The following is a 25,381-nucleotide window of genomic DNA, read 5'->3' on the forward strand; positions in this document are numbered from 1 at the left end:
CTTTGAGCCCAGATAAGATTGGAATCATCCCGCCAGAGGCACGCAACCCGATCACTCGTCAAATAGCACCTTTTGGGGCCAGAATATTTCGGCCAGCCAAGTATGAATTTGAAACATTTAAGCAGAGATAAAGATGATGTTAACGGGTGTAATACTGAACAGAAGCCGCAAATGCAACGTGATCGTAAATCTAACCCAATTTCACCAGAGCTGCGCAAACAACGTAAGGGCGCGGCTTGTTACAACCCAGTCTTCGTGTGTAAGCAGAAGCGGCACTGTAAAATAAAATGTTGCTTTTAAAAAACAGCTCATCGGCGACGTCAAGCTGTTGAATCTGTCCTCGTGGTCCAATGACCTCGACGTCTTCTACGGCGAGGACGAAGTGTGGCGTCAAGCACAAAGGCTTTGCGCACACTAGACCAATGCCGTGTAGGAAGTACAGCCGCGGCCACGTCTGTGTAGAGCACGCAAGCAGCCGGTTTTAGCTCTGTGGGGCGAAACCTTGAGGCAGTTTCGGGCTCTGAAGTGGTGTATCAGGAGCATTTGTGTCCTATAGCTGTGATGCTGACCACATCATGCAGAGCCGGATACTGCCTCAAGGTTTCGCCCCACAAAGCAAAAACCGGCTGCTTGCGCGCTCTATACACAAGCGTGGCCGCGGCTGTACATCGAAAACGGTGGCAAGAATGTATTCTACCAACTCCAACTTATCCTGACGGCCACTAAGTGCATATCTCCCTGTCAACTGCTGACTGTGAACGACGATTCAGTGTCATTAGCAATATAATGACCCCATCTAGGTGATCGCTCTCTATAAGGCTGCAGTGTAAAAGCTGATTTTCATCAAAACGAATGGCCCACTCTACAGCGATTTTGCCCTGACTCTTACGTAAACTAGTGCACCCAGCGCTTGATGTCCGTGTTCCACTTCGAAAGGCACATGAGTGGAAGAAAAAACAGGAGAATTCTTGGAAGATCTACTTAGAAAGGACCATTTTTTTATGCTTGTAGCAAGTGCATGAGGGAAGTGTAAACTCAAGGGCTCGTTTCTCTTTTTAGACACAGCATTAATGAGAACTAGCAGACAATAATGCCAGAGAAAGTATGGGGGATGTTATTATAAGTAAATGTAATGTAAGTGAGAAGAAATGAAAGGGGACAAAGAGATAACTACAGCGACTTTGATCACATCCGTCCGTCCGTCCGTCCGTCCGTCTATCTATCTATCTATCTATCTATCTATCTATCTATCTATCTATCTATCTATCTATCTATCTATCTATCTATCTATCTATCTATCTATCTATCTATCTATCTATCTATCTATCTATCTATCTATCTATCTATCTATCTATCTATCTATCTATCTATCTATCTGTCTGTCTGTCTATCTGTCTGTCTGTCTGTCTGTCTGTCTGTCTGTCTGTCTGTCTGTCTATCTATCTATCTATCTATCTATCTATCTATCTATCTATCTATCTATCTATCTATCTATCTATCTATCTATCTATCTATCTATCTATCTATCTATCTATCTATCTATCTATCTATCTGTCTATCTATCTATCTATCTATCTATCTATCTATCTATCTATCTATCTATCTATCTATCTATCTATCTATCTATCTATCTATCTATCTATCTATCTATCTGTCTGTCTGTCTGTCTATCTATCTATCTATCTATCTATCTATCTATCTATCTATCTATCTGTCTGTCTGTCTGTCTGTCTGTCTGTCTGTCTGTCTGTCTGTCTGTCTGTCTGTCTATCTATCTATCTATCTATCTATCTATCTATCTATCTATCTATCTATCTATCTATCTATCTATCTATCTATCTATCTATCTATCTATCTATCTAACCACCTACGACATTTAGCTCTCCTGGCCGTTTCGATAATGGTATCAATACCAAACTTGGTATGGCATGACATGACTATATGAAGAACATATTTGAGTAGTCATGACATGTATGTCATGAATGTCATGATTTACATTTCATGGTCCTGAAGCTCTTGCGGTGGTAACGTTCACATGGCATGTTGCAAAACTGGTATGATATGGCATGATTACATGGGAAACACAAGCGACAGACCCTAATATGAAAATTATGATACGTGTGTCATGTAACAACATGACTACATGCCACGCTCATTATGCGCTCGCGGCCGTTTCGCTAACGTCACATATACCAAATTTGGTATTACGGTACGTGAATTGATGACGAAGGTATGTGACTGGTGCAAACACGATAAACATGAGATGCGTGTCATGTAACACCATGACCACATGCTACGCTCATGATGTGCTCGCGGCCGTTTCGCTACCTTCACATATACCAAAATTTAGTATTACGTCACGTGAATGGATGTCGAAGGTATGTGAGTGGTGCAAGCATGATAATCACGAGATGCGTGTCATGTAAGAACATTTACGCGACCCACTCAAGGCGCCAATGCACTTCGACGTGAGACGCCGGCTTTCGTTTTATCGCGTCACGCCAACGATGTCAAGCCAGGCGCCGATATCCCCTAGTAGAGATCAGTGGATCTGCCCACTTACCTTCATTGTGCATCTGCATGCCTCGCAGGCGCGCGCCGCGCTGCGTTGCTTTGACGCATGCGCATTTGAGCGTACACGACGTCCCTCCGTCACGAAGAGAAGCAGACGCGGTGCTATATGTCTAAGTAACATCGTCGGCGAGAAATTCAGTATGTCGCATTTCGCGCCGGTTTCCATCAGGCCGCGCCGGTCACGCCTGGCGTCACACTATAGAATGCTCTCGTTTTACTAGCGTGGCGTAGCTGCGCCCAGCCTGCGCGCGCGTCAACGTTGCATCGGAGTATATATTGGGCCCTTCATGACGCGCTCGCCGCCGTTGCGCTATCTCACCATGTACCAAATTCGGTATCACGGGAAGTGAGTAGGCAACGAAGGTAAATGACACGTACAAACATGACAATCATAATATGCGTTTCATGTAAAACATAACTACATGGTATACGTTAATAGCACGTTCGCGGCCGTTTCACTAATGGTATCAATACCATTAAAGAAACTCCATATATATACCAAAGTTGGTATCAGGTGACGTTAATAGACGACGAAGGTAAGTGAAACGTTCAAACATGATAATAATGACATGGAAGTCATGCAACGGCATAATTTACCTCCGTCTTTTAACGTTGTGCCGATTTTAAAGTCACCTATCACCCTTCCTCATTCGTGCTTCACATATCTTCGATTCCCACTGCACGACTGGCCTCCGTTCTCGCGCGCATCGACATCAGCCAAATGTTTGTGGACACTATTCTGTCAAGCGCCCGAAAGAAGACATTACAACAGAAGGCGACAAAAGCTCTGTTGAAATTCCTACGCGATACGGACTTGAACAAGCGGCTGTAACAGCAACGTCACACACCGCGAAAGACAAGAATGGACTGCGACTGAGTGTGCGCGCGTGTGCTGCAGAATGTGGTGTGTTTATCTCCCTTCCCTCTCTGCTGTCTATATTTCATCTCCCCCATCCCCATCCCATGCGCAGGAAGCAAACCGGCTGCCTATAGGCTGGTTAACCTCCCTGCCGTTCTTTGCCTTCTATTTTCCTTCCTTTTGATTCCCGCTGTTCGTGGGATCTGCCAATTTGTTTTTCTAATAAACTCCGCAGTTCGAACGATTAAACTCTAAATCATGATTAACCATAAAATGTGTTCTTAAAGGACGTTAAATTAGGTTATCATGGATTCCTATGAAAGCAGATAAGCGCATTGTTTTGGCAGAAACATCACGCGAGCACCTATCGTACCTTAGAGCGGACTTGTCTCGCGCCTCGACGAGCCCGTCGTCACCTTCTCCACCACGCTAGCTCAGTCACTGCCTCAGATGCCGTCGTCAGAGCAGATGCTACGCGGCTCGGTGTTACCCGAAATGAAGTTGCTCCGAATGCAGTCACCCCAGTTCATACATGGAACGTACACCTGCACGCAAATGATAGTGCGCGATATAAGGAGGGGAGAAAGTGCAACTAGATTGATATGAATACCAAATAAAAACACGAATGAGCAAGTGTTAGCAGCCCAACTTTCAACAATACCACAGAAGCGCTTTGGGCACGTTAAAATCAAGTAGGTACATTTTTTTAATTATTAGAACGGCAGCATCTTGCACTTCATGCGGCGCGAACATTTGAAAACTCGATGACGTAGTGATACCTCGATGACGTAGCGGTCACTTCCGAGGTCTAAAGCCGTGTTGACTCACTTGACCTCACCTATATTCTTCACAAAAGTGAGGTCCGGGGTGGTATCCCGGCATGTGGAGTTACCTCTCCTAGTGGGGAAATTCTTGTCAGTGATAAGCGTGAAGTCTGCTTCTGTCGCAATCTGCCATAGCTCGCGTCCCTTGGGGGTATCATACATGTATCCCCATAGGCTGTGTGGGGCGTTGAAATCCCCTACGACGACAAGGGGGTAACTACTGGTCATGCTCACAGCCCTTTTGAGGAGAGAGTATGCTCTCACCCTTGTGACGTTTGGCCCGGTGATTCGTCTGGGCAGATACCATTGTGCGTAAGCTGGTCTACTGGGGAGGCTCTCAGCTCCATCGGCGCTAAGTCTGCCAGACGCTGTCGAAGATTTTGGCAATTACCCAGACCATGCGGCAAGCAAAGGCGAGTTCCTGACTTTCAAGTGCAGACGCTTTCGTCGTCCCTTCGAGCAGCAGCGGTGCCTGATGACCTCGGCGACTCATCTGGCGAGGGGGAAGCTGTTGTGACCGGCACCAGAGCTGACGGGGGAGCGGCGCTCTTTTAATCCTCAATCAAGTAGCCGACCGGCCGGCTGCCTATGCCGGTCAGGCATTGTCCCTGCTAGCCGGAGGATGAGACGTCGTGTCGCCACGACGCCGCAAACCGTTCGAGAGGACAACAAAGACAGCATCTTCCTTGGAAGAGACCGTGGCAGCCGCTCAGAAACCGTGGCGCCTTTCATACGACCGTGGCGCCTTTCATACCTGCGCGAAGATTATGAGAGTGACAACGAGATTGAGGAAAGTAACAAAACGCAAGAAATGCAAGTAAATTCACGCAAATCGCCTGATGCTCTCGATATCAATCGCACTTTTCTCGGCGCTATGGGAAGCTTAATCAGCGACTATAGGCTTGAGCCGTCAAGCTTCTTCAAAGAGATGCGAAACTGAGCAAGATGCACGACTTCTTTCCATAAATATTTGTTGTGTGTTTCTTTTTCTTTTTCATTTTCGCGAGAACGAAAATAACTCCAATCTTGTTCAAAGGAGCGTGGAATTTAGTTAGGAAAAGAAAACCGATAGAAAAGATGGACTGATGGCTGACTTCCTCGGTCAGTCGATCGTAACTGAAACAGCAAAATAGAGGTTATCACAAAGAGATATTGATTTTTCGCTGTAATTTTTGAATTTTCAATGCCATAAAGTACAGCGGGTATCAAAGGCGTTGACTGTTGGAGCATTTAGAGAAGCGTTTATTCTGTCCGTAACGTATTTTGCTATACACTGTGTGCCGTTTTGCTCTAAAGAAAATGAGACATGCAGACATGTTTATTACAGCACTGTTTCGTCGCAGGGCTAAGGAACGCTGAAGAAGCCACCGAGAACATCGGAACGAGGCAGCCGCCGGGGATAAACCGGGGCATTTCGGAAGGCACGTTGACCGTCGAGAACATCGACGTGTTCTGCGAAAAGGGCGCGTTTGACGTCAAGAGCTCGCGCAAGATCCCGCAGGCCGGTCGCAAAGCGGGCCTCAGGCTCAACTTGCAAGCCGAGGCACTGAACTGGATCGGCAGAGTTGAGGTCTGAACACTACAGATACACACGTCCATCCTTGAAATACCCGGTGGGCGCAGTATGCTATATATTGGTGTATGGTGGGACGGTACGTACATCGAAGTTTGATGAACCAAATTTAGCTGTAGGTCAAATAATATCCATAAAAGCTTCAAGCTGGGTGCTTGGGCTATATCGCACCTGAAGTGCGTGTCCGGTGCCGGCATCGAGGCCATGGCCAAGGCGGGCAGCGTCGCAGTGGTGCTGCCCACCAACGGCGTTTCTGCTGCGATTCGAGCCTCCACCATGGAGTGTGACTTCTGATGGAGGCAGGCGTGTCTATTTCTCTGGGGTTTGGACTTCAACCAAGACGCCTACTATCTACCCACGTTGAGCGTTGGCGAAATGGGCACAGGCGTGCGCACGAGGAACGTGGAGGGAGCAGAGGGGGCAGCAGCCCCCCTCCAACCACGTATATTGACGGCCGCTCGTGTTATCATGTTGTGGCACTACAAATAAACGTTTGCCCCCCCCCCCCTCCCCAAGCACCCTTTACTACGATCTCAGCCAGAAACGTGACGCTTCAAAATTCATCTTAAAAGTCAAATTCGCAATGCTATCAGCCCATATTGTCTCACAGTGTCGTGCGACCTTTCTCAATTGCCCAAACGGCCAACATGTCGGAATGTGGGCGTAGCACCGTGACCGTGCGCAGTATAGTTAAACTAGACACGTAGCCAGGGCTTTTGGGAGGGAGGGGGAGGGGAGGGCACTCGCTAAAGGCTTTGGTGAGTTCAGAAAATTACCTATTTCTATAATTCATTTTCGATAAAACACCCTCCTCTATGAAAATTCAAATGAAGGGGGTATGGAACCTAGGGAACCAGCCATTTCTGCGACGGGCCTCTGTTAAACCCATGCAGATGTTGCTCCGATATTGCTGCATGACAAGGCTAGACAAGGCTCACCTGACGCGCTGTGCTCGGAGGCAGCTTTGAAGATGCTATCATTTGTCACGTGATTATAGACACGGGACACCTGGATGGTAGCGAACTTTGGACTGGGGTGGAGCCTACACGCCACGACAATGAATAACTGATCGAATCTGAACTTAATTAAGGCACCATTTTTTGACGTTCACTATACAAGTGAACCGCATCAACAGGACGACAGCCGCAAAAGCCAGCTGAATTCTTTCAGCAGCGGCTCAGGCTTTCAAGGGCTGACTTCTGGTTTTGTTGGTACGAAATATGTGAAGTGATTTTTCCACACAGGGCAACACGAAGGGGACGCACACAAGCGCTTATGTATGTCCCCTTCGTGTAGTCCAGTCTCGACAAAAAATCTGCGCTGAATCATTTCAGATATGTCAGACTGTCAGGTCAGTAATCTCTTTCGACAGTGTGGTGGCCTTGTAAACGAGTGACGTCATGGGTGACTAATGACCTTCCATTGTGCTTTTCTGTAGCTGGTGCCGCCAGATAATTATTCTTCAGAGAAACAAGACACAGCAGAGAAGAGAAAACACGCACTGGCTTATCGGCATATATAAAAAAGGGGAGCATGGTTGCTCGTTTACGAAAAGCATAAGTCCATGGAGAGCAATGCGGTGGTTTTGCGTCTATCACCGCAACATTTAGGCAATAATGACGTATCAATCGTAGATGATTATATACCTTTTTATGTTACGTTGCTACATTAAACAGATATGCTTTCTTCGACGTTGAGAGGGCAGGGATTGGGGTTCGAGCCAGTCACGAAAACGTTTGAATTTGTAAGTCGGCATGCATGGATATGTGCCTGAGATGTTAGTGTGTTCTGCGCGGACATGCATACGTCGGCAAACCGGCAGGTTTCAACAAAGAGCTATAGAAGCATATCAATACAACAAAATGTACAGGGCACATATATCTTTCAATGTAAAGAGGCAGTAAGTCAACGATAAATGTACACTTCTGTTTGAAAAAACAAAAACAAGAACAACAGTTCTCTATAGATACGAAGATCGATCTTCCAAGAGATGCCGTAGGAGGCACCGAGATAGAAAGGGAAAGGGGTGTGTCAGTCATGCTATAGTGCGTAGCGCTTAGAGATAGTTTCACGTCTACTCCTGATGCAACTTGACACGTGACATATTCTTGACGTGCTCCTTTTACATGCCCTTTTGATGGCTTATAAATGAGTGTCTTGAAACGTTTGTAACCTTTCTATTAAACCTTCAGCACTCTGTCTTCTCTCTGATCATGCGTTTGCGGTTTACTATATTTATTTGCACTGCGAACTGCGTTAGAGTACATACAGTTAGCCCGCCGCGGTCCATGGTCTAGTGGCTAAGGTACTCGGCTTCGGACCCGCAGGTCGCGGGATCGAATCCCTGCTGCGGTGGCTGCATTTCCGATGGAGGCGGGAATGTATAGGCCCGTGTGCTCAGATTTGGGTGCACGTTAAAGAACCCCAGGTGGTGGAAATTTCCGGAGTTCTCCACTACGGCGTCTCTCATAATCATATGGTGGTTTTCTGACGTTAAACCCCACGCATCAATCAGAGTATATACAGTTTAATTTCAACGGAGTGAACTAATCGTAGATATATGATATGTAGAAAAATGAGAGCACCCGTAAGTTTCGCCGTTATGAGTTGAACGCGATAGTAATATTCTGTCCCTATAGTGTGACTTTCAAACAATTTGTGCATGAAATATTTTCCAACTTGCTACGAGGCGCAGTAACGAGTGTGCATCTTGTAGTAAATGACCGGATTTAATCCAAGAAGACACTGACGCCTGAAGACATTATGATAATCACCGGTTCTGACGCCTGATTCCAATTTCCACTTGTGACACGCATTATTAATGCAATATTTCATGTTTTACTGTGAAGCATTCATACAGGACGCGTGTGTTTGTAAAGCACGAAAGTTTCTACTGCATTTCCAAGCAGAGGAAATAATTTTCACTGTAATAACAGGCAACCATTTAAAGAAATTTTCACAATTTTCTCGACTTGCTAAGTAGACATGTATGTAAGTGCTTGAATGTTTGTGCAGTAGTTGTGCGATTATTGTCTCATAGTGAATGTAACACTACATCAATGTTACAATTCCAGATACGCATTATAATAAATACCATAAAAAAAGAAGAAGATGCGTGGCTGTGTGGTAGAACACCCACGTGTCTATGCAAACGACCTGGATTTATTTACATGGTTCGTTTTTCACCACGCATACGACAAATTTTCGCTCACAACCAACGACACCGGGATTTCTGTGAAACGAGCACTTTGACGATATCTCCTCGAAAAAAAAAAAGGAGGGTGGGTGAAGTGGCGTCCAAGGAATTGGAACATTTTCTTGATGTCGCGCTAAAACGATGAGCCGTTCAACGTAGGTTAAACTAACGCGGAAAACATTAAAATTAGGATGGCCTGGGCTGTGTCGTCCTGTCCACCTCGCCTTAATTGATCTTTACACACAGCGCGAAGGAAATAAGACACGCTATACAACAAAAACAGACGAAACATAACACTGAGTGACGACTAAAGGTTTATGCACAACGAATATATAGTAAAGAAAAATAACTCGAAGTGAAAGGGCCGTCCTGGTTTCTGAAGCCTATCAGATCTGTAACCGCGGTGATAGGAGGCATCAGAATGGCGTCGTTTGCATTTCACAGCAGGGAGTATCTCTTTGTATTCATGTGTAATCGTTGATGTCATTTCTCACGTGATTTTCACGCCACGGAAACTGGGAGGATAGATATGGTGGAGTAAATATGTGCAATATTTTCTATATGTCTAGTTTGTGTTAATAGATGTTTGGCCGTGAGTCAGCGCCTTTGTTTCATTTCTTCTCCTCCACGCGACTTGTCATTTACTTCGCGCTGTGTACACAAACGCAGATCCACTGACTGGCCCAACTAGCTTCTGTACTTGCCTTAGTTCTCCAGCTACTGATTGACGCCCCACCGCGGTGGTCTAGTGCACGCCAGTCGGCTGCTGACCTGCAGGTCGCGGGATTAAATCCAGGCTGCGGCGGCTGCATTTCCGATGGAGGCGGAAACGTTGTAGGCCCGTGTGCTCAGATTTGGGTGTACGTTAAAGAACCCCAGGTGGTCGAAATTTCCGGTGCCCTCCACTACGGTGTCTCTCATAATCCTATGGTGGGTTTGGGACGTTAAACCCCACATATGAATCAATCAGCTACTGATTGACGTGCGACAATTAGTCGGTCCGACAGGGCCTGCACTTTCGCGCCTCTGCACTGCACCTGACGTTCTCGACTCGCGGCGCAGCCCATGGTGATGTACCTGGCATGCATAAAGTCCCTCTACTAGGTACAGGGGCTTTAGGCATGCGTGGTGTGTGGGCCTCGAAGAGTCCCTGGTGGCGGCCACCGTCAACTGCACCACCTCGCTGGACCGCTCCTCGACGCATGGCTTGCTCGAGGTGGGCAAGGACGCCGACATGCTGGTGGTGGAGGCGCCTTCCTGGGAGCACCTGTTGTACCGCTTCGGCTGCCACCACAGCCTCATCAAATGGGTCGTCAAGACTGGGAAGGTCGTCCACCAGAGAGCCGATTGCTAGAGCGCCGTCTGCTGGTGACAGAAGGCCTTCCACTAGAATTCGCCAAGTTTCGTCTTGAGATCTCGCCGTGGCTGGAGTGAATCGGTGTGACGTTTTATTTTTTTTTGTCTCGGTGGTTTCTCACGCAGCTACGCTGATAAAACCGCCATGGCCTTATCTTAATCTTAGCTGGCTTAAGAAATCAGTTCGATCTGTCAATGTGCGTGTGTTTTACGAAGCTATATTTCGTTATATTTGCGGCAAAATGACTGAAATGGAATAAAAGAAACAACCTCACAGGCCCATTTGTTGCGTTTTGCACCGGAGGACCAACGCCTGCACGTCGTGACGTCACAGATTTTTTAGAGTCCTTGTCGCATTCATGTCGTTGTGGCTCAGTAAACATTTTTTATGAGATGAATTGTTGGTTCTTAGGTTGTTTCGGAGTACGACACAGTTTATATTCACCAAAAAAAAAAACTATATGGGCCATGAACGAGACATATCCACGATGCCAAGCACTCCTGGAGTAGGAACTTCAACGTGATGCCAACATAAGTCTCCATTCTTTGCTTCTGTTCTAGATTACCGAACCCTTTTTAACTGTACCGGCGTCTTATACGGTGTTTATAAAAAACAAACTTTTTTCAGACCCAGCTGAATTTATATCATCAGTGTATTACCGCAGCATCATATTTTTTCTGCCTTGATGTAACCTTGTACATCTAATGGGAAATAAATTAAAAAGCAGTTCATACCTTATGCATTGCTGTATTAGAACACTGCAGGATGTCCGCTGTGAAACAATCGAGCTGGTCATACTGAGTCGTTTAAAATGAAGAGTGGCATACCACTTTTCTGTGAATATCCGTCGTGGTAGTCAGACATGCGCACAAGGAAGGGGAGGGGGCATGTTTGCCTCATACTATTACACACTCGGACCTGTCCCATAATGGTTTGAAGAGTTTTATTGTAGATATAGGAAGGGTTTTTACGATAATGGCTACCGATGACCCGTGATGTTCCAATGCTAGAACCATAGGGGGGGGGGGGGGCGCCTTGTCGCCTAAGAGGGAGCGGGGTGCATAGCTTGCCCGATACTCTAATTTAATAGTGGGGGGGGGGGGGCGCAGCAACAAACCTTCACCCACAACCCTGAAAGAAACCTTGCGCAAGCCCACGCCAAGAGCTATCTAATTGAATATACCCTCGCGGAAAGCATCTGCATACATTAGAAAGCTTTTACTTTGAGCTAGACTAAAATGCGTGTGTGTGAGAGGGTGGTAAGTGGTGTCATTCAGAATCGGACAACAGAAATCTATACATTCGATGCGTTGGTGTATAGCTGCTCAAACAATCAAATATTGATGTTTTCGTATCACAACTGACCCCTACTAGTCTTCGTAAGAACAAAAGGAAATACATAGTTGCGTAGTTTACAGGTGCATGAACTGTGGACGTAAAAAACCATCTGCGCACAATATGACCATTGCGGCAAATGATATGAACTTATGCAGTGACACCGAGTGAAATGGACAAAACAAAAAGTTCATTTTAATGCTCACCAATACAGACATAAATAAAACGTTGCAAGGGTGTTGCGATGAGAACATTTGCAATATATATCACGACACTAACGCAACCTCACTCTGAATGGAGCAACTTGAAGCAGCAAATACAAAGCGTCTTGCTATAGTCTATAGACCAGTGTAAGGTAATATACTTGTGTGAACGCATCAGCAAACCACCTTCGGATTATTATGGCAGAAGGGCGGCACGGTAAGTACAAAAAATTCAAACACGTGCTTTCCCGCCACACAAGGGTTGTGTGTGAACGCATCCAGTATAATAAATAGATCATAGATGAAGCACGTATTTACGTTATGTATAAAATCGGTGGCACGTAGGTATTTGTCAATTATGAACTAAAAGGCACTCAAGAGTTGCTTGTTTGGCAAGGTAACTTCGAAAAGAAACATTAAATAGTGGCTGTGTAAATGGCTAAGTCTCTAGCATAGTTCTGCCAGCTCTCGCAGCAGTTTCATGCACTCACAGCGGCCGCCATTTTACACCATGATAACATCGCTTAGGCAAATGGCAAAAAAAAACTAATATAAATAGAGGCCTTTTCCTGTCGGGAAAATTGGGCAACCAAAGCTTGTCGGGCATAGCAACAACGTTTTTTTTTTATCACATCTCACAATGCTTCATCTTATCTTTTTTTGCTTCCCCCAATAAGGGAATCACTCTTTTACCCGCGTGACTAGCAGTGCAACGCCCCAGTTGCTGCAGATCTATTTAAACAAACACTGCATTTGCGGTGCATGTACTGCCGTGAACGTGCTAAGCTTATTTGACGCAGTTGCGACGCACTGAATAATACGGGTTTACGTAATGTCGCGCGAGAGTGCGAAAAGAAAATAGTACATAATGAAATTCTCGGTGTCACTTATGTGTTTTCCAACTTTGCTGCTGCAATTGTGCAATTGTTAAAAAGAAATGCATGCGAAAATGATCATGTTCCTCCTCTCCATATCTTATATATTACCTTATAGCTGCTCTCTTTGAAGACGCATGCATTCTCGAATTGTACAATGAAGAAAGCGGTTACAAAACGTTATAACATGCGTTCAACTCATCTGCACGTTTGCGGGAGATCGGACCACGCCAGGGTCGCCACAGAAGCTGTACACACGTGGTGTTGAAATGAGAAAGGATGCGCTCACGTGATTGGTTCTACAGTTCTATACGCTTAGTATAGGTAAATGCATTAAAAAAACGGATACATCAAGCGGGTCTGTAGCCTTGCAAGTGCATTGCAACTTCTGTAAGTTGTAAAAAAGACATCATGGGAAGGAGGGGGACGAATGTGCGGAGGAGAAGGCGGGAAAGCGCAGGGGGGCGGGGGGAGGGGCAGGGCGAATATAGACATGTCACGATGCAGCGTACGAAAATGACTCGTGCATTTCTCTAAAACTATAAAAATGGCTCATAACATGCAGGTATTCGAAGGTGAGCGTTGACATATAAAACACGGTCTGGATGTGCAAACGTAGGCCAGTTTAGGGGTTGATATGCGGGCATCCAGGTAGGCAGTCAGTAAGAGGTTGGCGATCAAGTATCAACAGTCTGAAATGACTAGAGGAAAAAAAAAAGGTCTGGCTGATTGTTCTTAAGTCCAATGCTTTACGCTGGCAACTTGTGCGTTTGCGGGAGTCCATACCACGCCAGGGACGACAAGGTTGCCAGCTTTCACGAGAATGTTCGTCATACAACTCAGTTTCGCGTTGAGACAATGAATTACCTTTAAGCTATATAAAGCCGATGTTACGCGTTCGGGCATACGCGAGCGCCTCTGTTCCTGCGTTTACGGGAATCTATACCGCGCCAGGGACGACAGGACGAGAGGCTACTCGTAATTACACGAAGCGGTCAACCTCGCCAATACAAAGCAATGTTGCTAAAAAGTGAACTGAAGAAAAAAATGCTATATTTCCAGATAAAATAAATTTCTACAATATCTGTCAAACGACTTAATATATATATATATATATATATATATATATATATATATATATATATATATATATATATATATATATATATATATATATATATATATATATAGTCAACACGCATCTCTGAATACCTGCATGTTATAAGCCATTTATCTATTTTTCGGAAAATGCATGAGCCAGTTTTGTACGCACGTCGATATATTGTGATGCGCAGATATTGCGATGCCGATTAGGTCTTTTTTTTTTCTTTGCGGATCCCAAATCAGCATCACAATATCTGCGCATCGCAATATCTGCGAATCAAAATATCTCGTCGTACCAGGAATCGTACCACTCCGCTCACCCAGCCGTCCACACATTCTCCGATGGACGGCTGGGCGCGCAAAAGTTTTGCGCTACTTTTGTGTGCCTGGTCGATAGCGTGAGGGTGCTTCGTATTGAGCACTCTGCCATTTTTATAACATTCTCAACCGTGTCTTCTTCCAGTCCCAACATGTCCACCACAATTGATCGATCGAATTTGACATGACATTGAAGTTCTAACACATGCGGAAATGTTGTAGGCCCGTGTGCTCAGATTTGGGTGCACGTTAAAGAACTCCAGGTGGTAGAAATTTCCGGAGCCCTCCACTACGGCGTCTCTCATAATCATATGGTGGTTTTGGGACGTTAAACCCCACATATCAATCAACACATGCGGAAAGTCCGCAAACCTTGGCGACGCGGCTTTTAGCTCTACGCACCTTTGGTAAACTATGACGTACTACGAAAATACACACAGAAAAACTGAAAAAAAAGAGAAAAAAGAGATGCGGTGTAACGCGGCGAACGATGGTGTCGATATCACAGACAGGTATTATCACGCGTATTGTCTGCAGGCATAACAGCACGGAGACAACTCTGGCTACGAGACGCGTTGCTGTTGCGGCTGCTGTGTCCAGCACAGCGTCGAAGACTGCGAGAGGTGAGTCAGCGCTTCGGCCGCTTCTATCTCCGTCCACCGCAGACTGCCAACACTGCGAACAGGGGACGGGGTCGAGGGAAAGTGGTGTCTTAGCGAGGAAGGCATTAGCCATTGCTATCAAGGCCTTTGCAGCAACATCGATCTATAAGAACAGTTCTTACCTGGACGGTTCGCCAACATATTTCCTTTTCTTCGCCGCTGGTCTTTGGCCTGCGCAAACAGTGATGGAGAGTTGCTAAAAAAGGATGCATGGCTGATCCCTCAGTGAGTGGAATCTGTATAACACGAAAGTAAAACGCGCTCTTACAGGAATAGTTAGATGTTTGTTGTAAAATGATATTAGTGTCCGCAATGTCTATTGATTTCTTAACGCGGATGCATACACGCTGACGCTAAGCAGTACATCTTCATCGCGACGACTAACGTCCATAATAAATGATTGAACAAAGCTTTGTGCTAGCCTAATAATAAACGGTTAGAACGTAATTAGGGAAAGCGTTGCGACAGCTAGAAGAGCGTCACTGCCTGGACGTGTAAATGCGGCTAACCATCGTCACCTCGCGCCATGTTAATATACAGTTGAATACCATGGCAAGACTGCAGGATAACACAGCGCGTGTCTGTAGCTTGGTGTGCAACCGATGGCGGCGCTAGAGAGGAGCTTGTAGGACGTCAAATCGAGGATTCGCGCGCTTTCATGTTGAGGCCTATAGCAGCGTATAGAAACCACCATGCGTGATAGAGCTCGACAAAAAAGCAGTTGAGTTGATTATCTGATGTGTGGTGGTTACCGACGCCGCTCGAAAAACCGTGGGTCTCCGCGTTGAACTCATTTTAAAAGCACGGAGCTCCGTTTCATAGAACTGCGTGCGGCGGCTTGTTTCCGCGGTGAGTGCTGAGCGATGTTAAATATTAAAAGGCACGTATCGATTAGGTTAACTACATTACACTGCAATTTTATTGGCCTTCCTAGGCTCATGCATAAAAATTCGCACTCCATCTCTTCAACCTGCAGTCTTGTGTTTTAATGGCAATACATATTTTAAAGCTGTAAAACATTCATGTTCTTTTTTTAATAACAGCAATAACAGATATTTCTGGTGCCGCACTTAAATATTTTATAAGTTAAGGATGATGGCAACATTCAATATTCAAACTAGTTGGAATTTGTAACTAGGTTCCTAACCTAGCTACAAAGCTGTTAGGTAACATTAAGACAATGCAAAATGTGATATGATCTCGACAGCAACTGCAGACCTGCGTTGAACTTAACTTCTATGTTAGGTTACACGAAGACATTGCCCGAATCTGCTTCACACATGTTAAGTTACACGCGTAGACATTGCCTCATCCTGATTTGCACGAACAGCGAGCATTCGCCAGTTCACCGCAGTCGATCACGACGGAGACGCCGTTCGCAAGTCCAGTCGTTTGCAGGACTAGAGCCGCGATGGTGACGCGGTCTCCGTTGACAGCCTCGACCACGCATTCAACAACGTGGCCTGCGTCGTACACCGCCTCAGCACTCTCGACGAGACACCGCGACGTCTCACATGCTTTATCTACATACTTCTAGATGCCGGAGAAAGGCACGATTACTAAAACATCCAAAAAACCACCCGTAGAAATAGTATTGTACGGGTTGATTGATTGATTTGTGGGGTTTAACGTCCCAAAACCACCATATGATTATGAGAGACGCCGTAGTGGAGGGCTCCGGAAATTTAGACCACCTGGGGTTCTTTAACGTGCACCCAAATCTGAGCACACGGGCCTACGACATTTCCGCCTCCATCGGAAATGCAGCCGCCGCAGCCGGGAGTATTGTACGGGGAAAGTGTGATAACGAACACACACACACACACACACACACACACACACACACACACACACACACACACACACACACACACACACACACACACACACACACACACACACACACACACACACACACACACACACACATTCTAACCCGCAATGCGGTCGGTGGCTTCGGCGCACTCGTCTCAACCATCCGGGAGATTTTCTGGGCGCAACTAGTACAAGATTATAATCGCATTCGAAAACGGCTATTGAATGCGTTCGTTGACTTTCGCAAGGGTGTTAGTTTGACCATAGCCTCCTAGATTTCCCTTGCCTGCCGGATGAGCGTGAAACGCCCGTCATCTATGGCGGTGCTACCTACGTAGGAATAAGGGTCTTTGTACTTGGCCTTCGAGATCGGCAATTTTGACGTTTGCTACTAATTTCAGAGGCTATGCCTTGTAATGTAAAAGTTGCTTATTGAACGACGGTGTCTTTTACGCAGAATTAATTATAATCACAATTACGTTTACGCCTTTTAAAAACTTTTTTACGTTATTTTTGTTGCATATAAGCTCCAAAATCGTAAAAAAAACTTATTTGAAGACACCCATACTTAAGTGGCGCCACCACCATAGTTCCGACGACGGCCGCTTCTCAAGTGACCGCCGATAATCCGGCAGGCTAAGGAAATCTAGTAGGCTAAGGAAATCTAGTAGGCTATGGTTTGACGAAGTTGCCGTCCGGAGCGGACGATGTGCGTACAAGAGCCCCGGCTGCTGCAGCGTGGTTGAAAGTGGAATCCTCAAATTGACCTCACACGCGAGAGGGCGCCACTCCACGACCTCAAGGCCAATAGCCCAGCTGCGATTTGCTCGGGTGAGCGTAAGTGTGAAATGCGGTGTTACAGCAAAGATGAACTGGCGTGCGTTGTAGAGCTACCTTTACCATGGATGGATGTGATGAGCGAGGCCGACGCTTGGACTAAGGTCGTTACCTGGCGTCATCTTAAGGCGTTGACGAAACAGCGCTTTCCTTTTGAAAACATGCCGAATCGGACGGACGCGTATCAACGACGCATTGCAGGAGCTTTTGACGGTGGACATGGCATTAATTCATTACCGCCGATCAACAGCACTGTCAGAGTAAAGTGTGAGATATTGAAGTTGCATTTGTACAGACTTCACAGTATGTACAACCTCTACAATATGTGACCATGGCGTAGTCAATAATAATAATAAAAAAGACCGTGTAGTAGATAGCATGCACGGCTACTGCTGTCACGGACTGAGAGGTCATGGATTCGACTCCCGGTGGCGGATTTTTTCTTTTGCGATTTGACCATTCGCATTTTTCGGTGGACCCCGTGAAACATTTTCGAGTCAAAAAGAGCATTAAAGACTTAACGTAATTCATCATTATCAATATTATTTGTGGCTGGTCTGACGATGCGCAGTTGATTGTGTATCATTCAACACCCATCTTATCTCCAGCTCGCTTACTGTCTAAACCCTTTGTCATTGTTCTTTTTCTTGGAACCTCTTATCGAGTTGAAACATATTCTACATTTTAAGCTTTTGAACACGGTACATGTGGTTTTTATGTCGGCACAGTCGACTGCAATATATCATTCTAGGAGGCGAGGCCCGACACCTTGGCCAAAGCTAGCATACGCACACCACCAAACCATCGATTTGCTACTTCTCGACGTCTCGTACGAATGAGACTACTCTTAAAGAACAATTGCCTGAAGCATGTGCTCATAGACTATCTTCCGTTTTACCTCAACGTGCGCAGAAGCATGCAGTATGCGCAAGGCTGGACACTACATACAGATAGTTGTTCACTGTACAGTTCAGCAACAGCGCTTCCAAACGAGTTCTGCGCAGAAGTCGATACATTCCTACGATCCATAGCAGCATACACCGGCCTGTAGCGGTGAAGAGGGGGCTAAGGGCTGGCGCTTTCCCCCTGAAATTATGATTGGGTGGGAGTGGGGGTTTATTAAATATAAATAAAATAGGTAGTCTGAAATACCCAAGTCCTTCAGCAAGTGCACCCCTCCTTCCTCCCCCCCCCCAAAAAAAAAAAATCGTGGCTACGGCTTGAGCGTACGTAATAGACCTTGAGAACTCTTGCGTGCTACACACTAAACCAATTCTGACCCTTAAGGGTGTAAATGAGCTTGTCGCCAGACGAACACCCTTTGCTCCCTATTGGGTGTTCAAAAAAGGGTGCTGAGAAAGGGTGCAGAGCTCAGCACCCTTAAAGAAAGGGTGCAGAGCAAAAATTTTGAAGGGTGTAATGAGTGCACCCTTTAAAAAAAGGTGCTGTGATGTCATAACACCCTTTCAAATGGGTGCTGGAAGGGTGCTCCACATCGACGTACCAGTGGGCCAAATCTAGGATTGACGCTGGAGATGGCTAAAAATGCAGATTGCTGTATACTCTGTAGACCATGCTGAGTGACAGCCCACATACAGTTTGTTAGTACTTGAACACATGTACTAAGTCGTCCATTCCACCCTGTACACGTGCACCATGCACGCGGCCGGCCCTCCACAGAGTGCCTTCCGCAGGCGCTTATGAAACTAGCACTGAAACACAGTGACAGCTCTAGGTGGGGCTTTTGCATCATCGTCTTTTAAAACACAGTGTCTCTGCAGTGAAGCTACTGGTAAGTTGGCTCCAGTGTTTTGCTTTCTCTATGTGTAGACAAATAGAGAATCCGGCACTGTTATCGAGAAGTGCTGCAATTGTGCCATACCCTGTCCAGGTGCTGTTCCTCATGTTTTCGTTTTTGGCTGCTCTGGATAGAACAAGCTGCACTTCTAAACAACAGTGTCGAATTTTAGATAAGCTGGCACTGTTGCAAGAGCAAAGTTAGCTTCACCACAAAGGAAGTGTGATTTGGCGAAGCCGTTGTTCTCCAGCAGTCAACAAAGTGGAGGCCCACTTACAGCTGTCTGTACGTTTGTGTACTAGTTACCAAAGTGCCCTCGAGAAGCGCTCGGCAGAGTGCCGGATGCATAGTGCAATGTTCAAGGTGGAAGTAGACAATATGTAAATATATACCTTAAAGCAAGCTATATTGAATGAATATGTGTGTTTTAATAATCATGAAATTGATCCCAGAGTGCGTATATGGCCTGTGCTACCCATTTTTGGTCCAGAATGAATGTAATCTATTCAAGGCCCCTTGCTGCACACATGCATGCACAATTTATGGATGCTTGGTCATCATACAGACATGCATGCCTGCAAATTAAAAATTCACAAGTTTCGAATACTGGTGATTATTTCAAATGCCATATACTCACTTTGAAAGACACACCGATAATATGCACTAAATACAGAACCTTACCACATTGCGCTCTTTTAAATTATGTGTAGCAGACGTGAGCTTTTATGCATGTGAGAATGCAAGATATTAGGCCCCAACAAAAATTTATGACAAATAAAGTAACATGATGCCAATAGTCACTATTTTATTGTACATAACATACAACGGAAAAAGATTGACAATAGTAAACATGAGCTATGACCTTCTGCATCGATTGTAATGGTGAGATCTTTGTGAGTGAGGATCAATATTCTGTTTTTTCAAATCTTTTTTCTTACGAGTAGACATCTTTTTTGTGACGAGACTTCTTTTTTAACTTTTAACATTCTGACTTCCCTCCTTGCATAGTAGGTAACAAATAAATTATTTAGAACAACAAAATATAAGTTAGAGGCACCAGCAGTCCAAAGGCGCTTATTGAGGGTGTTGCCAGTGCCCACACAATTGAAAAAGAAGATAGATAGGAGAGTAGGTGTGTGGTAAAACATGTGGGCTTATATAACATGCTTTGGTCATCATGCTAAAAGCCTTGACTACAAACTTGCTCAAGGCCTATTTACAGCTCTCCTTTTATATATGTGTGTGTGTTTCTAAACTTGTGTGTTACAAAATCACAAATATTGGCAATGTAATGCAAGTGGTGTTGGATTAATATAATGTGATCATTCAAACACTTGCACAATCCATCTTCAGCTGCCCAGGCGACTTTGGTTCCTTTTACAAAAGTGTGGTCAGGGCGCTCCTTCTCTACAGCACATCCGCACCCGGAAGCCTAAAATAAAGACAGAAGTAATCACTAAGAGTTTCACAAGACAGACTGTCCAAGATACAATATGCGCTGTCATGCTGGAGTGTTCTTAGTTCGATGTGAGTAGAAGTCAGCATCAAAATTCGCTTTGTTTTCAACGGAAAACATGCTTGTTGGAGGTCCCCCAGGCAAAAAACTCTGTAAACAACTTGACAGTACCTGTGGGCCTACAGAGGGTAGCACGTACAACAGATTTCACATAAAAAACAAACAGCATAGTAGAAAGGAAATTTATACACAAGAAACATCTGAGCAATGATTCAGCATGATGCACACGTGAAACATGAGTTAGGTTTGAGTAAAAAAGCTATTCATCAAGTGATTGCGCACATCAGATTTGAACAAATCGAATAAGGCACTGAAGTTAATTAGGGTTTTTAAAGAATTGTAAAGTGCCAATAAGCAATATTCTAGTCTAGCTCTACAATAGTGTGTCATGTATGTAGTACTAGTATTTGCCTGTTAGGTATGCTGTAGTCATGAACATATTCAGTTTTCCTAATACCTTAAACTTATTATGTTGTAGCCCAGCTGTTCATGTTCAATAAATAATTGTTTATGGTAGCATTTAGGTTACAAAATTGATGCTAAAAATTTGGCAGACTCCACATACTTTGGGAATCGATGTTATGCGAAACACGCATAACATGTATTTTAATTTTTTTATTGAGCGATCTTATGAAGTGGAGCTCAATATAAGTACAAATTCTTGCACACACATATGTTAAACAGCCGCATATGTTTCATTTGTTATGGGGAGATGTCACACCTTTGACAACATTAGCAGTTATTTGATGTTTCGTAACGATGCCAACAGAAACATGGATATTAGCCACACTAGAAGTGGTAGGCTGGTATGAAGCACTGGTGTTTGCGCTGGCACTCGCGACGATGGTAGCCCTCAACACTGCTACACAAATACTTCACAGGATGGTGCCTGACTACAATTGACTTTGACTCGACCTCACGGCTGCATCATAGGAGTGCACATGTAATAGTTATAAAATTTGATAGCCAGTACTGCAACGGCAGTTGATGTTACACAAACATTTCAGACTATTTGGAAAGTATAACCGAGGCCGGGCATGGCTCTGTGGTAGAATACTTAATTACCAAGCAGAATACTAGGTTTGGATTCCTGCTAGGACACTTGACTTTATTCTTTGCATTCATTTGGTCAATGCTGCCTAAGTCAGCTTTTTAACATGATAGCGTTGAAGAGCTCGTGTCGCAGAAAATCTGCCGCCGGCGTCTGCCCCGTTGGTTGTGAGCGAAAAATCGTCTGTGCATCTGTGACCGAAAAATCAAGTTACCTAGTTTCCAGAAACTCAAAATTCCTACTTATGACCTAATGGAGGCGCGCTAATTGCTGCAAAACAAAACCCCCAAGTTGACTACTAGACACTCAACACAGGGCTTAACACACGGAAGTCTATTGACATCGGCCAAAAATTAACGTTAGATGTACAGCGCTATTCCATTTCCCTATTTCATGAACTACACAATGCCATGATAATTGTACCCTGGTATTTTTGGTGGGCTATATCGCACAAAAAATGCAAGGATTACGTCAAAAGAATGGCATCAAATTTTACCGGCATGTCATCGAAATAGAGACACAGGCTACTAGTCTTATTTATAATGCTAAGAGTATTTAAGGTAAAGGCATTGAAGATAGCTGGTGGCCTTTTTCACTATCTAGGTATCAATTTTTCACTATCTAGGTATCAAAATTCTGCCATGTCAGTCATAGTTTACTGACATTGCAAGCTCAAGAAAAGTGTGGCTCTGAAGGCATCAACACAGCGTTTTGCCAGATCTTTTAAGAAGGCAGTCTTTAAAATTGCTAATGTTTCCAATTTTTTTTTTGCTATAAATTTCGTGCTTTGCATCCAAATGTACCTCCATCCAACTTGTTTTTTTTTGCCTTAGTGCTCTCACTAACTGCTTACCTTGTCTTGTCAAGTGTTCGTTGACATAAATAGGACTACTTGATCTAAAAGGAAAGGCCACTGTAGACAGTCGTAAGTTTTTTGTCTTATCCAGAACATTTCATTTGTAACATCGTTCATAATGCACTACTATTTTTTTTCAAACTAGGCTTGTTTGTTCCTACTCTGCCTGCAGTGTCAATATCATCACGAGTAATGGTTTTTCCATCATCGCCCAAAAATTTCGGACAGCGTCAAAAGAAAACCCTCATCTGAGACGCCTTTGATGTCGGGTAGTTCAACCTTGAATACAGTGTAAATTCTTCAATTTTCATCTGAAGTTGCTTATTTTCACCTGGAAGTTTTTTGTGCCTGTTTCAAGGTGCGACAGGCTTTTCATGCAAAGCCTTTATTTCTAAAGAGAGCGCATTGACACTGTCACCACCTTCATTCCACACTTGTTGAAGGACCAAAGTTCAGTATGAATTTTGTGCTTGAAATCCTTTGTTTACCATGACAAACAATTCACAGGAAACATTAGTACTCTTGCTTGGCAGGAGTGCATGCAGTAATACTAACACAATTAAAGCAGGAAATAAGTGTCTCACCTGTGCAAAAATGATTTTGGCAAGCACTGTGAAGACCACACACACTGCTGCCAAACTGAGGAGAATATGAAGAGCACTTCATATAAGTAGGCAGCGTCCAGTAGCTTGGTGAGGCACAGCGCATAAGCAGGTTGAACAGAGCTGATGCTTGAAACAATGGTTCAGAGTTCGCTGGTGCTTGGGCTCCTTGACCTTGTCAGGAAATTTCCTTGAGCAGCCTCACTCAAATGAAATGACAGACCGTGCCGAAGAATTTCTGCACCAGTGCAAAAAAATTATTTTAGTGAGGTTTGTCTAGACTGCATGCGCTGCTTGCCGAATTGCAGTGAATGGCTAGAAACGCATGGCCAACATATATTTAGTGGCACGCAACTGAGAAATACAAAAAGGGCATGCTGCAGTATAAATACAACGAAAAACATGCTGCTGCAGAGCTTTTCATGTCGATGTCATACATGTGAATTTTCATTCACCTTTATAGCTCACTCATGCACAAAGATGAAGTTAGAACTTTTAGATGAAGACACCCCCTTTTAGCTGTATCGACTGCACGTAATTAAGAGATAAACATGCGTGAGTAATGCTGCTGCCTGCAATCGATAAATTCTTTTCTTGAAGCTGACCAAATATATGCACGAGTGCATCCATAGAGGCACATTTGCATTTCTGTAGTTATGATACCCATGTGATGTGTTTCTTAAGTAAATGCCATGCAATATGCACCATATGAATATTTTATTCCGTAAAATTGCAATACCACTACATATACATGTCCGTATGCGTATATGCATCCACTGCAGATAAAGCATAAAATTAAAGCAATACTGACACATGAATTTTTTACCAAGGTAGTGGAGGGCTCCAGAAATTTCGACCACCTGGGGTTCTTTAACGTGCACACAAATCTGAGAACACAGGCCTACAGCATTTTCACCTTTATCGAAAAAGCAGCCAGCAAGGCCGGAATATCATCCTGCTACCTTCGGGTTAGAAAACGAGTACCTTAGCGACCAGACGACTCCGACAGGACTTCAATCTCCCTGTTCCCCCGTGTAGCGTGATAGACCGTCTTTGCTGGTCTGGCTAACCTCCCTGCCTTTCCTTCTCTACCATTTATTCTCATGAGTTCAACGAATAAAGCTTCCTTCAAACGGCTAACATTCGGACGTTCATAATTTGCCTGAAATTGAGTTCACTAAATGAATATTGTGTGCTGCTTCATAGTGATCATTGATCTAAATTGTTCTGGTTGGCTAAAAAAGCACTACTCCTCACTTCTAATCAAACAGCACAAGCTGTCTAATGACCATAGGGGAGGAAAAGTGGAAACGCTAAGACAAAACATCAATCTTGAACCCCATGCCATCACAATGAAGCAGGCAAGCTTCTGCAATATTGACCGGCAACCAGGATCTCAGGACACTGCAGATAGCTACATAACGTAATGGTTTCCCAACATGACGTAAAGGCAGCAGAATCACATATTGCCTAACCTGCTTCATTATGATAACGATGAGACAATAACGTTATGGGCCTCTGTATGCTAATAACAATTTACCTTGCAAATCATGTGACATTAACATTCAATATGACGTCATGAATCTTGCATCCTACCGTGTGGTCTAAGTACCAACAAGGCGGTTTTAGTGACGTCGGTGCAAGGCAATAAACAACAATCACTTTGTGAACATTATTTTTGACATCATTCAATTGGTCTGATGCGTACATTTTCAAAAAACGGCGGTTTTAGTGACGTCGGTGCAAGGCAATAAACAACAATCACTTGGTGAACATTATTTTTGATATTATTCAATTGGTCTGATGCGTACATCTTCAAAAAACGGCAGTTTAGATTTGTTCATTCTTAGATAAATACAATGTCTAAGTATGCATGTCAGCAGCAACATATGCACGCATACTGTGATGTATAACCTTATTGTGTTTTGAGGAATAAATTAGGCATTCATACACTGCGCATATCACAGGTCACTTGTAAATCTGCAGCGAGGTCATAAAGAATTTATGATATCAGATAAAGCATTAC

At 44.4% G+C, this 25,381-nt stretch overlaps 2 protein-coding genes across 3 annotated transcripts in view; one reads left to right on the forward strand and one right to left on the reverse strand.

The window, feature by feature from the left end:
- Positions 1–5,342: 5,342 nt before the first annotated feature.
- LOC142767297 (putative imidazolonepropionase) lies at positions 5,343–10,380 on the forward strand. Its single transcript, XM_075868735.1, has 4 exons — positions 5,343–5,358; positions 5,601–5,827; positions 6,008–6,111; positions 10,131–10,380. The coding sequence occupies exons 1-4, from the start codon at positions 5,343–5,345 to the stop codon at positions 10,378–10,380; spliced, it is 597 nt and encodes a 198-aa protein (XP_075724850.1).
- A 4,166-nt stretch (positions 10,381–14,546) lies between these two features.
- LOC119165255 (uncharacterized) overlaps positions 14,547–25,381 on the reverse strand; it is a 42,712-nt gene continuing 31,877 nt past the window's right edge. Inside the window, exons 2-4 of one of the 2 annotated variants that reach the window (XR_012895398.1) lie at positions 23,338–23,593; positions 15,003–20,762; positions 14,793–14,893 (exon numbers count right to left, since the gene is read on the reverse strand). Coding sequence is in view for 1 of the 2 variants with exons in the window: in XM_075895764.1 (XP_075751879.1) it covers positions 14,782–14,893; positions 15,003–15,051 (161 nt within the window). In the remaining variant the exon portion in view is untranslated. Of the gene's footprint in view, positions 14,894–15,002; positions 20,763–23,337; positions 23,594–25,381 lie in introns of both variants that reach the window. The other variant, XM_075895764.1, reaches the window with a different exon arrangement.

This window comes from Rhipicephalus microplus, chromosome 1 (assembly GCF_043290135.1).
Source record: "Rhipicephalus microplus isolate Deutch F79 chromosome 1, USDA_Rmic, whole genome shotgun sequence".
Taxonomy (NCBI): domain Eukaryota; kingdom Metazoa; phylum Arthropoda; class Arachnida; order Ixodida; family Ixodidae; genus Rhipicephalus; species Rhipicephalus microplus.

What these genes read in the sequence shown, in the direction of transcription:
- LOC142767297 (XM_075868735.1), top strand. An exon ending in ACTGGATCGGCAGAGTTGAG is followed by an intron (nt 5,828 to 6,007) that starts GTCTGAACACTA and finishes TCGCACCTGAAG; the next exon opens with TGCGTGTCCGGTGCCGGCAT. An exon ending in ATTCGAGCCTCCACCATGGA is followed by an intron (nt 6,112 to 10,130) that starts GTGTGACTTCTG and finishes TCCCTCTACTAG; the next exon opens with GTACAGGGGCTTTAGGCATG.